The sequence below is a fragment of the Solea senegalensis genome, linkage group LG11, assembly GCF_019176455.1.
Source record: "Solea senegalensis isolate Sse05_10M linkage group LG11, IFAPA_SoseM_1, whole genome shotgun sequence".
Lineage (NCBI taxonomy): Eukaryota > Metazoa > Chordata > Actinopteri > Pleuronectiformes > Soleidae > Solea > Solea senegalensis.
The window spans coordinates 2,756,066-2,772,337 of NC_058031.1; the positions used below are offsets into that span (position 1 = coordinate 2,756,066).

General features: G+C 38.7%; 1 protein-coding gene across 2 annotated transcripts; it reads right to left on the bottom strand.

The window, feature by feature from the left end:
* Positions 1 to 1,869: 1,869 nt before the first annotated feature.
* On the bottom strand, positions 1,870 to 14,972 carry eif2d (eukaryotic translation initiation factor 2D). 2 transcript variants are annotated; one of them, XM_044039136.1, is made up of 15 exons: positions 14,718 to 14,972; positions 13,811 to 14,001; positions 13,638 to 13,721; positions 12,404 to 12,494; positions 12,199 to 12,306; positions 10,410 to 10,687; positions 9,997 to 10,114; positions 7,699 to 7,744; positions 7,480 to 7,586; positions 7,220 to 7,375; positions 6,857 to 6,946; positions 6,108 to 6,203; positions 5,334 to 5,454; positions 2,480 to 2,654; positions 1,870 to 2,340 (listed from the first exon to the last, which is right to left on the bottom strand). In XM_044039136.1, the coding sequence occupies exons 1-15, from the start codon at positions 14,771 to 14,773 to the stop codon at positions 2,270 to 2,272; spliced, it is 1,788 nt and encodes a 595-aa protein (XP_043895071.1). In that variant the 5' UTR covers positions 14,774 to 14,972; the 3' UTR covers positions 1,870 to 2,269. The 2 variants fall into 2 exon arrangements, with proteins under 2 accessions (XP_043895071.1, XP_043895072.1); XM_044039137.1 differs by lacking the exons at positions 13,811 to 14,001; positions 14,718 to 14,972 and adding an exon at positions 12,731 to 12,842 and having other exon boundaries at positions 13,638 to 13,700.
* Between the last annotated feature and the right edge of the window lie 1,300 nt (positions 14,973 to 16,272).

Here is a 16,272-nt window from a genome sequence, read left to right on the forward strand (position 1 = left end):
CACATGACTCACCAGAAAGACCTGACCTCAACATAGCTGTGTAATTGCTGCTCCACTCAAACAAAGCAAAAACCTGTCAAAGCTTCAAAAAAAAATAAAAAAAATAAAGTGTGTGTGAGCGAGCGTGGAAGAATTTACCACAGGGGAATGGGAAAGTGTTTTTACGATGGAAACACTGCAGTTTTAGAAACGTCTTGCCTAAACAAAACATCTCTGCTGGTTAGGTTGTCGACCTAGAACAATTTCACTGGACTTAATTTAACACTGAACATTCACATCAGCAAAATAGAAAACTTCCTTTGACCTTACAACTGAATTACTTACACCAAACACACTCCTGCCACACTGAGCCGTGCCTCTCGCCTGTGTCAGTGCTGCTGCTGCAAAGTTTCCTGTTGCAAACATGGGAAAATGCTCATTCCCCAACTCTCTCTACTACTTGCAGACTATGAATGGACTATCATTTTCTCAAAATCATACACAACAACTGAACCACATCCAGCATCATTGTCTATGGATGTTTGCAATAATTTGAACAGGATTCTGGCCATGACAAAATATGCGGTTTCAAAATTATTACGGACCACGTTAGTCATAGTGAGAATAATCTGATGTGTTTCACAGCTGAAAAAACAAGTGTTTGGCAAAAGACTGATGTCATTTTCTCCACTTTATTCACGCCCAGCACGTACAGTAATTTAAATGATTACATTATCTTGTTTTAACTATTTTCTTTTCCAATTATTAATCGTTATTATTATTATTATTACCAATACTTCACTGACTTGACTGATATGAACTGCCATTTTTTTTATGCACTTACAGACATTTATGGACTTTCTGTAAACACAGCATTGTAAATAAATGTCTTCATACACACAAAGCCACATCCAAAAACGACTCTAAATGCTGCAGTATATACGCCAGGCCTGTATGTGGCGCTGTGATGCTGCCACAGAAATACAGAGGTATATGTGCACTGGGTACAAACTCCAAACAGGAGTTAAAATGGCATCAATAAAGAGGGTGACAACGAAAGCAAGAGCAACAGCGTTGAGAGAGATGACATCATCACCATCATCATCATCATCTTCCCAAAGTTGCCTATTGACTGTACACATACAAATGCTAGTGTAGTGTTTCAAACTACACCTCACTCATTTTAGGGCTCTGTGTTCCGTGTGGGGGAAAAAGGCTGTTAACTTGTTGTTCATTTTGGACTGAAAGGACAGATGGAGAATTCTCTAATACAACCCTAAATGACATGAATGTCCGATCCGTTTAAACATAAGAATAGTGCTAGACGTTCAGAAACTTTGGAAGCTGACCGTGGAACAATGCTGACATGGTTTAAAGCATGGGTAGGTCATGTGTTTCTGAAACACTATATTATATTGTATATAATGAAAAGACTTCATGTGTAAAATCATGTGCTGAACAGTGGTAATAGCATGGTGGATGTCAAAATACTTACGTTATCTGATGCATCCTGAGGACTAATTGTGTTCACGTATGATAAATAACGTGGCCATGTGTACAAATGTGGTTTTATGATCAGATCAGTCAGGGTGCATTGAGTGCGTTCAGGCCTGTAATTATCCCTGACCACTTATGAAAGAATCATAGTGGATGTTATTACCAAGTCTAACAAGGAAAGTGCACACTTTTCCTTCACACCATTACCAGCAATAACTTCCAGTGTTCTGGGGGCAGAGCTTTGACAAGAAGATTGACAGGAGGGGGTGGGATGTATTGGTTGCATTTTGTTAAAAAGTAGCCTGCGATAGTTAGCTTCTCGAGACTTCCAGATGTCCAATTGTAATGACTATTTTCATAGCTTTACTCAAATCAAGACAAAAAAAACAGGAGTTAACTTTCAGAAGTTGACAGAAATGCAACTTTATTAGATGAACGACCAACAGTTTGGTTTTGTTGCAATTTCACGGAAACAGCTTCAAATGTCCGGTGTGTAAGAATTAGTGACATCTAATGGTGAGACTGCAGATTACAGCAGTCTCTTGCCAAGTGTGTCGGGGAACTACGAGATGGCCTTCACAAACCATACTAAATAAGCTCCTCCTTCAAAACATGCTGTGTGGTTTGTCCATTCTGGCTGCTGTAGAAACACGATAGCTCTAGGTGGCAGACTCCAAAAATCAAGACCCTTTTAATGAGTTCAAATGCTATGTTAAGGCTATGAAAACCAAACTAAATGTTACACACTGGACTTTTAAAGAGATTAAACATCTGGTATAAGAAGGTAGAGATGCTACTTTTTCTTGCCACCTTTTACAGCTTTGTCTAGTCCTTGGATGAACTTGCGAGGAATTTGATAATGATCTGAAATAGAAATAAAAGATGAAAACAAAATGAATCAGTTGAAAAAAGTAAATTGAGAGAAACTGAAAAAGAGAACGAGATACAGAGAGACAGAGATAGAGACAGCGAGAAAAAGAGAGTTTAGTATTTTATTCCAAACCTAAGAGCAGGCAGCCAACTTGGTGAATCTGGTTGCCTTGGATCTGGACCATAACTTTGTCCTTAGTCCCAGGGATAGGTTGTAATACAGAGCTGGCCTGGACTCTGCGCTGTAGAGCAGTAGCCACAGCTGCTGGATCCAGCTGATACACTTCCAGGTTCTTTATTATAGTCACCTAGAAAGAACACATTAAAGCAATTACAACTGGAACAATAAATAAACCTTAAGAAAACTAATATCAGCCTTCCTGCTGTACTATACAAGGACCATTCCAAAACAATTCAACAAGGAATCCACAGATCATGACATGAGTGTCAATGAAAGAACTAATGAAACTGTGAAACAGTTTGGTTTGGTACAGTACAGATTGTTTTGGCCGTTTGCCATTAGGAATCCATTAGGAGGCATTATTTGGCACCTTTTCCTTGGGGTAACAGAATAAAATGGTAGGGTAAAGCCAGGGTGGATCTAGACCGGCTCCACCCACGAAGGTCAGCTGATTGGGCCAAAAGAGCTGTTGGATGTCCTCCATTGTTGTCTGTTGTGTTGCGTTTGACAATGTTGTTTGTTGATGTCGCACCGGTACGACGTCACTCCCCGCTGACCAAAATAAAAGGTACTGTTCTTAGTCGAAACACAAGCCTGACCCAGGTTTTTACCATTCCAAACCGTACCATACTGAACCAAATCAAATTCAGTCGAGATGTCCTGGCAAGATCTGGCAAAAAGAAACATTACCATATCCAATGCAATTTCACTCAATCAGAAAGAAACCACAGAGGAGAAAAAACCCTTCACAGCCAAAAAGAACATCTCTGATAATGATGACTTTTATCAGGACTGTAAAGGAATAGTGACGTTTTTATGGGGTCATTTTGTCATACACGAGGTGCTTTAAATAGTTTGCACATGACTCTTTTAAGGGGATAAATGTAAAATATGTGCAAACAGTTAAATTTTGCGTGTCAGCAACAGATGGAGATTCAAAGTGAAAGTGCAACAGCAGTGAAGAATTATCACATGATGAGAGGAGATGACAAGACAACAATGACTGGCTGTAAAAACATTATATATATCAAATATCCACCCAAAACAGTACATCAGAGAGAGGGAGAGAGCAAGACAGAGAGTTATCTAACCTCAGGCTGAAGCTTTCTGTTTTGTTTCTCTGTCCGGGAGACAATTATCCACACCAGAATACGAGTCTTAAACTTCCTCGCCACTTTCACTGCGTCTCCACTGCCACAGCTTGCTATGTTTGAGTAAATCTTTTTGCAACACGTGTGCCAAAGTCATAAAAATCTATATTATTGGGTAAATAGCAGTGGGTGGAGAAATAGACCAGTTTGTGGCCTGCAAATGAAATTTGAATTGTTTCACCAGTAGTTCAATTTAACAAGTTTCCTTTAATGTTTGAATATAAGAAAATATCTAGTATTTTCAACACAATGCTGATTGAGCCCATTAGCTCCACACAACTCGATCAGGGTGATACCCTGTGTGACTCTCTCTCTCTCAGTATAATAGAGTTTTTTCCCTGTGTTTGGAGACATTGCTGCACTGCACTCAGAGTAAAACATGTTCTATTACATCTGCTAAAAAGTGCTTGAAAGCTAGAAAACGGCTGTGTACATTTGGACCATCGATGAAAATGGCAGAAGTCCACAGCGGTGGGCAGGGTGATAGTAGTTACGCAATGGAGCTTTAATCTGTGATTACATGTCATGGTTATTTTATGACTTAATACTTCCATGTGCACAAGAGACAGCGAACACAGTAAATGCATCAAAAAAGTCTGATTCTAAAGTAACTTTGACTACGTCCACATCTGCAAACAATCTAGCAAATGTCCCATTTTCGTCTGATGCACATAATGCAGATACTGATAGACCCTCACTGTCTTTAGAAGTTGACTCAGTGTGGCTTCAAATCCAATGGCGTAAACTTAGGTTAGGTTACGTCCATTGAGCAAACTCTGATTAAGGTGCCTCTTGGGCTCTGTGGTTTTGAAGCCATAAAGCGTGTTTTCCTTCTCATAACACTTTCTTTTCTCTCTGCAGTATTTAGTTTGAGCCCGGTCCAAGCGTAGCTGTCAAGATCCTTTTACTGTGTGTTCTGTGATCTCCGAGAGCTGCAGTATATTAAGTGCAAACCAGAAAACCAGAAAAGTTATTGGACATGTGCATGGACAGAAATGGGAAAGAGCCATTCAGAATGACATTGTGAATGACATCACTAAAGTGTCACTAAAGTTAGTGTTGTCATGGAAAACAGTGTTGTTGACAAACATACTGTACTTGGTTATTGTATATTAGTGAATAAAGTCTGATGAAGTTTTTCAGATGTGAACTCTGGATGTGAGAACTGCAGAGAGTGTCATTCAAATTTAAAGAACGCAGCAGGAGATTGTGTAAGTCAGATGTCTTCTTTAAAATGCGAGCAAGCACCAAGCAAAGTCAAAATCCTCTGACGTTTTTGGATAGAGCTTCAAGTGAACCAAATGCAGTGAGCGGACTACAACGCAGGGCACAGATTTCTTGTTCATTTTTTAGCTTCAGTAATTATTGATGCAGCTCAGCATCAGGTGAGATGGGAAATATGTCATTCAGAAGGTTCAGCGTGAACGCAAACTCAGACAGTCTGAATGTTGAAAACGACCTAAAACGCCATAGAAATGATGCATTTTAAACAAAAACTAAGTAGTATGGGAGGATCCTTAGTGTCTGGTGTTAAATAGCAGATTTCCATATGCTAATGTGCTAAAATATGTGCTGCAGATTGCAGCTGTGACAGTGAAGCGTAAACTGTGAAAACTACAGCTGGGAGTGAAAAGAGAGAGAGTGTAAAATGTCACCTTCTTATTGGAGCCTCGAGAAGCCACAGAGATGTCTATGGGCTCAATGTGGCCCTTCTTGATAATGGGTCTTTGTCCAGGAATCATAAGTTGATAGCATTCCTGCATTCTTCCCAAAGTCCTGTGAAAATAAGGATTAAGTGTGAAATGAGCCACAGATGGAGCAGTGGCCACACTGCCAGTGTGTGTGTGAGTGTGTTTTGTTATTGTTATCGTCAGCCCTGTCTGTTTTACATTACACTTGACTTTGGTAATGGTTGTTACTTTAGATGAAAGGCTTACCTCTGTGTGAGGTGTGTCCATGCTGAGCTGGTGGCAGCATGGACACACCTCACACAGAGGTAGCTCTCGGTGAGTAAAACCAAGAGTTGCAAGCAATACATCATAGTTACTGGACAATGAATATAAGCTAGGTTTGCTGGCTACTACTATTTATAATAAAGGTCCAGTGTGTAGCATTTAGGAAGGTTCTGTTGACAGTTGTCTGCATTAAAACATGGTTTGGTTTTCGTAGCCTTGTAGCCTTTTGAAGTGTAAGCGTACGACACAAATGAAGAAGTTGAAGGAGAGCGTTGTGAAAAAGGGTTTGTCATCCTATTGACTGGAGTTCCCTGCTACGTCCTGGTTGGTAAAAATAATGATGGTTGATGGTATGAACAAATGGTTCCAGCCCTTGATGGTATTCAAGGGCTGAATGTCATAAATCACAGCAGTATTTGTGTTTAATATTGTAATATTAAGTAATGAGAGGAAAAAAAAGAAAGAGACATTAACCTGCTAAAGAGGTCATCCCACTTGAGAAACTCCACCTCCTGGTACTCCGACTTCTCCAGCAAACAGTCACATAGAGTTGGGTTAATGGTCACATAACTGTCAGAAAAAAATAAGCAAAACAAATAAGTAAATACACAGCATTCAGTTGACGGATGGCAAAAGAACACGATCCCAGGTCCATCAATTTACATCACATGATGGACACATTTTGATAAGCTAAAAGGAAATTGAATAAAATAAAAAAAGAGGAGGAAGGAAGCTTTGCCTGGTTCTGGTTGATTGATGATTGATAGGACAAAAGTAGAGTCCCCAAGTCTTGCTAAAGATTAAAAACGCAGATAACAAAGGTTCAGACAGAGAAAGATATTTATTCCTCAAATAGGGAGGAATTAACATGCCAGTCTGTTTATTTTCTGAATACGTCAGTAATAAATAATAATTTAATTGTTTTCCAAGTAGCCAGTTAGAACATCAACGTCACAACATCACATGACCGGTGGTCAGCTCTGTATTTGTTCAGTTTCTGCTAAGAATGACCTTTTTCTGCCGCTTTAATTCACAGAATGTTTTTATATTTAGATCCAAACTAACTTAATAAATTCAGTGTATACGACTTTGAAAAGATATAGGTCTTTCTTGGATGCACACAAACACACACACAGAGTTTGATTACGCATGTCAAATTTGAACATTTTGTCCCCACAAGCTCTACCAAACTTCCACACGAGCCCCGAAACAGATCAACTTACTTTTTATTATTTTCATTCACCAGTTCGTTCTTCTTCACATACTCTGTGACAATCCTTCTCACTTCAGCAGGCTGTAAGATTGTTCCTTTCCTGTTGGGGAGCAGAATACACACTCAAACATGGGACATTTAACCAGGTACCACGAGCTAATAGAGGAGCATTAAACATGCTTTTTTTTAATAATGAAACTAAATTTAAAGGCATTGTTAAGTGTTTTTAAGTGCTGTTTTCTCATTGAGATATTGATACATGATTAAAACTGACCTGGCCAAGCACCCCATCAAGCTCAATGGCTCAAGCCATTTGAGTGAACTGCCCCGGGACCCCCCTCACAGAAAGCAAGGAAGAAAGACACAAACACACCTCTTGTTTTCATCCAGAAAGAGAGGTTCCAGCCGAGCGGTCACAGAGTGCAGTGTTGTAATTTCAGGAGGACGATATAGAGTTTCTCCTTCACCTCCATGCGGCGCCTCAGCCACTTCACCATCCACCTCCTCCGGAACACGGAAGAAACGCAGCCTAGAGGCAAAGAAGAGGCCTTGTTAATGTAAATGTGAGAGGTAGTGAATTTAAATGTCAACATACAGTATTTCTTTAAGTTGTGTCAGCATGGCCTAACTGACTCTGGATTTTTCCAGTCCACCTCCACTATGCTCTCCACGCCCTTGGTCAGCTCTTTCACTCTTATGAGGTTGTGCTGCTGCTGCATGGACTGAAGAAACTTGGACAGCTGTTGTAAAAAAAACAAAAGAAAACAGGGAACATCTGCTTAGTGAGGGCGTTTTAGTTTATTTATTATGTATGTGTGTGTGTGTGTGACATATTGTGGAAATGTAATGTACCTTTTTATAGCTGGATTTCTTGATATCAAGTTGCTTTCCACTTGGACTGAAAAACAAGCAGAAATATTTTCAGTACTAAATTGAATTCCTTCATGACACTTTTTGTCTGAATATGAATGAATGTAAACATGAATCAATTTGGGGATGCCTCAATACTATAATTAAAGTTACTGTACATGGTTTTACAAATTATATATCAGTCACTTTGTATTGTATTTGCTTTACTTGAAATGTGTTATATAAATACAGCTTAAGTGACTTGATTGATATTTATTTGATTGATTGAGAGAGCGAGGAAGGGAGGGGAAGACAGAGGGTAGAGAGAGAGAGAGAATGAGAGACAACAAAGACAAGCGAATAAGAATTAAATACCACAATGACAACATTATAGACAGTAACTGGCACAACAAAACAACATAATAAAAACAATAACAACAACAACAACAACAGCAACAAAAAAAAGGCAACCTAACCTATAATAACTGCATCAATATGAAGTAATTTACTGTGGAGCAGACTCTGTGTGTGTGTGTGTGTGTGTGTACGTCTGTAAGTGTACATGTCTTATATAAGATGTGTGGAACAATATTGTCAAACAAACCTATCTTTGTGAGGACATTTTGGCTGGTCCACACAACTTCAACAGACCTTCTGAGGATCGAGTACTGGTTTTAGGGTTTGAATAAGGTTTAGGTTAAGGTTAGGGTAGGCATTTAAGGCATGCATTATGTCAATGAGTGTCCACACAAAGAATACAAAACTAGCGTGAGTGTGTGTGTGTGTGTGTGTGTATGAAAGAGAGAGGTCGGTGTTTAGGTGCCAAACATAATAAGCATTTCACCCACTTTGCTTACTGTGAAGCAACACATCAGGTTGGGATACAGAGGAAAGGCCACAGTGACGCATGAGGTGGACATGACTCCCGACACTGTTGTTAATTCCATGAACAACAGTGAAGACGGAAATGATGAATGAGACGACGATGCCAAAACAACGCAACCACAGAATGTAATTGGTGACAATTTGAAGTCTGTCCAAGATTAAAGAAGACTACTGAACCGCTGGATGTTGACATTCATTGAAAAGGACAACACTGTAATCTCCTCAGATTACTATGTGCCTGATGTTTACTGTTGGGTTAAAACAACGTTTAGCATGTAAACAGTGTGTTGTTCCCAGTGTTTGCTTACAGAACAGACATAAAATCTTTGCCCAAATGGTTATATATATGTATATTGTGAAATACATTAACCTGCCACTTTGTTAGGTACACCTGTTAAACAGCCAATAACATAGCAACAAGTAAATGCATTTATGCATGTAAACATAGAGAAGACCTGAAGTTCAAACATCAGAAAAGAGAACAAAGGTAATTTAAGTGACTGGGATTTTCACACACAACCATCTCTAGGGTTTATCGCAGGGCCCCTCAAACTCAAATGACCTAGTGGCTGAAGAGCGTCCAATCCAGTCAGAAATGGGTTGTTCAAGTGCACAATTAAAAAGAGTGGTTGGGGGAAAAAAACTCTGGGAAGAATGCCCCAACATGAAGATTAAGATCAGTCAATATCTATTACCAACTGATTTGATTATTGTGATAAAATATCAGATAATTAAAGAAGTTGTTTTTCCCAGCCCAAGCTCAACCACATATACTGTGAAGCGGACGTGGCAGTTGAAATATTTGCACATCACTGACGTCATGTTGAGCTGCAATCCAACTTTTTCCAAGGACGGTGAAAGCATCGCCAGCATGACTCTGCCTCTGGTTTAGATGGGCTTATCAAAGTCTGTGTTCAGACTGATTCACCATTTATATTTCAAGTGGTTGGTCACCTGACATCCATTGGCATTAACAGAGGTCAGAGGAGAATGACCAAATAAAGAGACATTACAGTCAAGGTATAAAGAAGATCATCTCTGAACACACAAAGCCTCAAATACTTTTGTGATGTTGACCAGTTCACCTGATGAGAGAAGAGCATTTATTCTCATTTTTATAAACTATCCATCCATTTTGTACCAGGGTGATAGGCGGGGTCACCCCCTGGACAGTTCGCCAGTCCATCGCAGGGCCACATATAGAGACCTCCACTCTCACACTCACGGTCAATATAGAGTGCCCAGTTAACCTAATCCCCATATTGCATGTTTATGGACTGCAGGAGGAAGCTAGAGAACCCGGTGTTCACTGTTAGCATGCATTTGACTGTATATTTATACCCTTCAAAAAAAACAAACAAACAGGGTTTGGTTGAGAGGTGTGGGTATGTGCGAATGTGCGTGTCTGTACTTTACCAGCATGAGAACATGTGGATGCGGAGAAATGTGCTGGTCAGCAACGGCAGGTCTGACTTCTTCACCTTGCTTTTTAGAGCATGCAGAAAACACTGCACCAGGAGGGCGTCCATTATCTCTGTGAAATCAGGGGATGATCTGGGTCAAATCCTTCATCAGACAAGATCCTATCAATCCTCAGTTGAATCAACTAAACAAACCTGTCACACACGGTCAGAGCCTTCAACTCCTCCCTGAAACCCATTACAAGTGAATGCATGACGTTTTGATTTGAATCTGGGATAGGATTCATAAAACTTTATGTTAAAACTGGGGTGGCAGGTACCTCTGAAGACAAAGCTACAAGTTGAAATATTTTCTTTTAAAAACAACGTTTTGAGAAAGATAATGGGAGGTGGAACCAAATCTGGTACCTTGTGGTGATTTCTGGTCCTCCTGGTCCTCTTCGATTTCCTCATTGCCCTTTTGACCGTTCTCTTCCTCCTGCTCAGCCAAGCTCAGCTCTCCAGCACCAGAGCAGAGCTGATCTGTGGCTGTTTCACCAGAGTTCTGTTCGTCCTCCACACAGTTCTCCTCCGTCTCTTCCACCTCCTCCTCCTCCTCCTCCTCTTCATATTCTTCTTCATTCACCCTTTGTCCTTCACTGTCTACTTCGGGTAAAGACGGTGGACCGGACTTGTCTCCAAAAGCCCTAAAATGAGATATAAACACAGGCAAGGTTCAGTGCAATGTAGAGCTGCACTGTTTAACCCTGTCAATGTTTTCATTGGTGACCTGCTAGATTCGGTAGCTGTCACAATCATGTTTGTTTCCGTGTGACATGCGTGCTCATGTGTGACAACTACTGGCACTTAAGTATTACATGTTTGATCCATTAAAGGTTTATTGAGGATCAATACTACTGACAATGGTGTCCTTGTTTATTACCATTAGAGTACGCAATTAGATTTAGCATAATGACAAGTTCAAGCCAGAGTGTCTATTTGAGCTTTAAATTGAATTGCTTTCATTTGGTGTGAGCACAGGTCACACAGGTACTATCACAGTAGTTCCCTGTCTGTTTCTGAGATTGCTGGCAGATAACCACAACAAACAGTCTGTGTCTCTCTGTCACATGGTCAGTCAGTCTCTAGCCGTGAGCTGAAGAAAATAGGAGTTAGTGTTTCGAATTATGTACATGTACTCATCACACATGCATGGACGCAATGTTGGCCTGGGAGGAATAGATTAGTTTAGTTTGTGCATAGCATGACTTCCAATGGTTAAAGGGTTGTGTGTGATTGTGCAGTATATTTTTCTGTTTTAAGGGACAATACATTCTTCTGTTTAGGGCATCATGGCCTCCTATCAATTATTCAAGAAACTCACAAGATTCCAATCTGAATGTCCTGGGGGAAATCATGTGAACAGAAAAATGAGGGGTGTCTATTATTACGGAAAACATAAACGATGCTGCCAGTGTTTTAGTCTCAGCAGCACATGGGAGCTTATACAAGCTATACTGTTGTCTAAAGTGACTGACAACACATTCAAATGTAGTTTATCACTTTTTTTTTGGAGAACATTTTTATAGACACCATTATCAAAGAAGGCAGATGAGGAGTGGTCACTGTACAAAACCTGAACCAAAGAACAGGAAATCTATGTAAATCATGGAGCCATCATGAGATCAGTGAAACAGTTTACTTTATATGTCAACTAGTTGACAACATGTTGATTAATTATTCTAATTAATTACTCTAATGTTGATGCAAATCTACTGTTGGTAACAGGGCTGCACCCTATCATATTTTGTTTGTATTTGCCATACCACAATATAAACTATTGCAGCTCATACATTCAGTTTTTATTTAAGTGATTTAATTACAGCTGCCCAAACCTGCAGATTATTTAATATTTCTTTTTTTATTTAAATATACAGTATGTTTGTTGTTTTTATTGACACCTGTACATGGATCAATTTAAAAACAAAAGTCTTATTTTTGAAATTCTGCAATATAATTTTAAGCTTGTATTAGCCAACTCTGGTTGGTAATGTTATTACATTGTTTGCTGTAATTAGTGTGAATACTGATAAATACGTATTTGATGTGAACAATGTAAGCAGGTATAAGAATGTTTCATGTTCTCATCTTTCACTAAGAAATCAAATAAGTACATTTCACAAAACGTCAGACTCATATGGGAATGGAAGCTTCTCACCAGAGATTATCCATGTATGTGTGGAGAACACACACTCCTTTTCCTTTCATGCCCGAGCTGTGCATCTCTGCACTGGACACCGCAGCTGTGCCAACTGCAACAGGAGCTCTACAATCAACCAGGACAACAGTGTCACACACTTAATACATCAGCGAGGCACACACTACAAGTATTTCTTTCTTTAAGTCTTTAAATATTAGCTTACCTATTATTCACTAATGTGACAGCACAGCAGTCACCCCGTTTGACATCTGGGACACCACTTGGAGGCACCACGACACCTGGCAGCATGAGATCTGTGGGGAAACAGTGTATGTTACAGTTAAGATCGTGTGCAACACATAGGAAGGTTTAATGGCAGAAATGTGTATATATATATATATATATATATATATATGTATATATATGTATATATATGTATATATATATATATATATATATATATATATATATATGTATATATATATATATATAGCTATGTTTGATTGAGTGTGAACATGCTTTAAAAGAAAAAATGTTACATAATGTTTACATTTGGCAAGGGCCTTGCTTTACAAAGGCTGCCATCTTGTCATATGCCTCAGCCCCCAGCACCGGAAGCCAGCCTGAGACATGGGGGCTCTCTCTCAGTGATAACATGGCTGCTAGGTGGGACACAAGAAACAGATTTTAGCCACTCGACAAAAGGCTCACCTAATACTATCTACACCTCCTATTACAAGTCTATGATATATTAAGAATATTTTCATCACTTTAGCTCGCCTTTAGACTTTTATAACGCAAAAACAAAATGTGTCACTTTGTATACTGCTCACTTCCCTGCAACAAAGTCCAGAGACAAACAACAATTTTACATCACAGCAAACGGGAGTAGTTTGCTGTGATGTTAAATGTGAGTAGTTGATCCACCGCTGTCCACATCAGTAAGTTCAAATGTGTTATTTTGTGGTTGAAATCCTGTTTGAATTTACCTCTATAAAACAAATTCACCAAATGAGGCAGCTGTAGACCAGCAGATCCCATCTCTATGGACTTTTGTGTGGGAGAGTGGACAGTTCAAAACCTTTATTTCTGAATGGAAAAGGCTGTCTAACGGCAAGATAAAGCTGTGCACATTTAAATATATGTATGTATGTATATATATATATATATATATATATATATATATATACATATATATATAAATATATATATACATACACACACACACATATTATAAATATTTATATGTATATATATATATATATATATTGGCTTTTTGTTAAGTGGCTAAAATCAGTTTTTAATTTTTTCTTCAGACTGGTAGTACGCCAAGCGCGTGCACTGCTAAATGCTGACTATGTGTCAGTAACTCATAACCACAGTAACCACACCTCAAAAAGTACCTGAAGTAACTTGAACACATTCTCATTTCTTGATCATTTGTAAAAGAGCATTACCTGCCCCTCCAATCATCTTCTGAAGCACAGGAAGCCATGTCTTGAATGTTGGCAGGAGAGCAGGATAACGCCAAAGTGCATACACTAAAAAATACAGTTTAAAGAAGTTACTCACATGATTTTAAAACATTGTAGCAACTCAACTGAGTGATAATAAAAAGCCAGCTTAGTACCTGTTGGATAAATGTGTTTCTCCAGTTCAAAGAACTGTGGATTTTTGTGAAGAACATAAAGTGTCACGGCATCACCTTTATGTGCATAAATTTTCACTACAGTTAATTCCTCTTTGTTGGGGATGAGCTCTGACAGCTCATCGGCAGAGAGTGAAGGAAAAGCAGCTGATATATCTGCTTTGAGCTTTCTCCTAAAGACAGAAAAAAAGAAAAAAGGTGTCAGTTAGAGGGTAATGTCACAATGCTTTTCTTCTAAAACAAATGTGATCTTCACTCTGAGCACCAACGAAATATTTGTCTCAGTGGACAATAATTAAGTTAACAAAGCTCAGTCATCAAGGCTGAGTAACATAAGTGGATGATACTACACATACATACTATAACTGCCATGTTTAATCAAATCATCAATTAGCCGATGAAGCAAAATTTTTGTAAACGCAAGGTTGAGGCAACATGGTCTTAAAATGTTATGATGAAAATGATAAAATCATGTTCAAACAAGCCATCTTTTCAGCTTTTATTTAAGTGTCTTAGGCATCCTTCCATCTTGATAGATGATGGTAGCACTTTGGTGTTATGGCCTATATGACTATAGCTTATGTTAAATCAAACACAAGGTATAGTTGTGTTGTTCAAGCTTGTTTGTGACAGACATCAATAAACAAATGTGATACAGTGACTCTGTGGAAATGTACACGTTTGCTTGCTGAGTTTCACAAGAAACCTTTGACAAATCAAAACACAGCTGCTTAAATCTGAGCACCAGCGATACAAACAAGAGCAGGTGATGTCAGATGTGGTCTTACATTGCGTTTACAGTAAAAATGACTATAAATAAATACGCGTGGGAGATGGTGGTTGTGAGTAAACGTGACTAGTTGTGTGTTTGTGAGTGTGACTGTGTCACCTGTCTGATCCTTTGATCGCGGTGTTGGATTTGACACGGAACGGTTTGGCAAACATCTCAAAAAAAGAGAGAAAAACTACAGCGAAGCCAACATGACCGCTTCTCAGGAAACGTAATTACAGTGAACTGTCCTCGGCAAAAGTAACACAAATGTCCACAAACCCCGAGAACACACTCACACAAACACGTTTCTACTTATGACTTAAATATAAACACTCGCTGTTCCGCTTTGGGCATCCGGGTCCGACGGTTATTTCTTTCCGGGGTAAAACTGTGCCGTGGAACGGAACCTTTTTTTTTTTTATCCGCGGGAGGACTGACTCACTGAAGACACGTTATATTAAAAATGACGCATTAAATACATAAAAAAATAATAATATGAAATTGAAATACAATGATAAGAGGACATTATTGAAAAAGGCAAGGATTAATTATTGTGATAATATTTAGTACAAGTTATAGAATGTAAATTACATAAATGAAGTTGTTTTTTTAACCATCTATAAAAACTAAATTACAAAAAAGCAAAGACAAAGACAATTGATTGATATGTTTTCTTTATATTGAAAATCTTTAAAAACATTGTCAGTAATTTATATCTGTAAATGGTAGTTTACATATAACTGAAGTTTAGGCTTCAGAAGTGTTGTAATGTAACAAAGTATTAGTACTACAGTCCTTAAGTGCAAAATTCACATATCTGTACATCACTTAGTTATTTATATTTCTAACAACTTTTACTTTTACTCCACTACATTTCCCCGAACTATAGGAACTACTAATAAAAATCAGAAGAAGAGTTGGTAATGGTCTGTATTTATATCACACTTTTCTAATCTTGTGCTTTACACTACAGTTTTGCCATTCACCCATTCACATGGTGCAACATGGGGTTGAGTGTTTTGCTCAAGGACACACATAGCAGAGCCAGGAATGTACCCCACAGGCTTCCAAATGAAAGACGACTCACCCTACCACTGAGCTAACATGGCTCCATCCTCACTATTTACTTCTAAAACTTAAGTACATTTTATGTCAGAAAATTACTTTTGATACTTAAGTACAGTAGATGTCATATACTTTAAGACTTTTACTAAAGTAACATTATAAAAAGTTGTTTTCTGGTAAGATACTTTTCGGTACTTTTTACTCAAGTCTCCCTTTAAGGTACTTTATACAAGATTGGGTTTCAGTAAATATTCCTGCCATAAGAAGTCTCCTTTTTTCACATAAACTATGAAACCAGTACAACAAGAATGGAATCATCCCAACTTGCTGTTTCCTTGGATACTCTCAGAACTTTGAGACTGTCCTCCAACAAAACGTAACATAAGCCATAGGTAAGTTTTTTAAAATAGGCGCCCCCCTGTTGGTAGTAGCGCTAAAACCGTACCTATGGGTCATATTTAGTGGTTATCAGTTGGAGGATGGGATGAGATCTTTATAGTGGGAACTGTGATGGATGTGCAGAGCCCCAGGTCAACTTGAGTCAGACTCTGCTCCGACTGAACCAATATCTGCAGTAGGTATTTGACCCCTGGTCACATTATCTGGG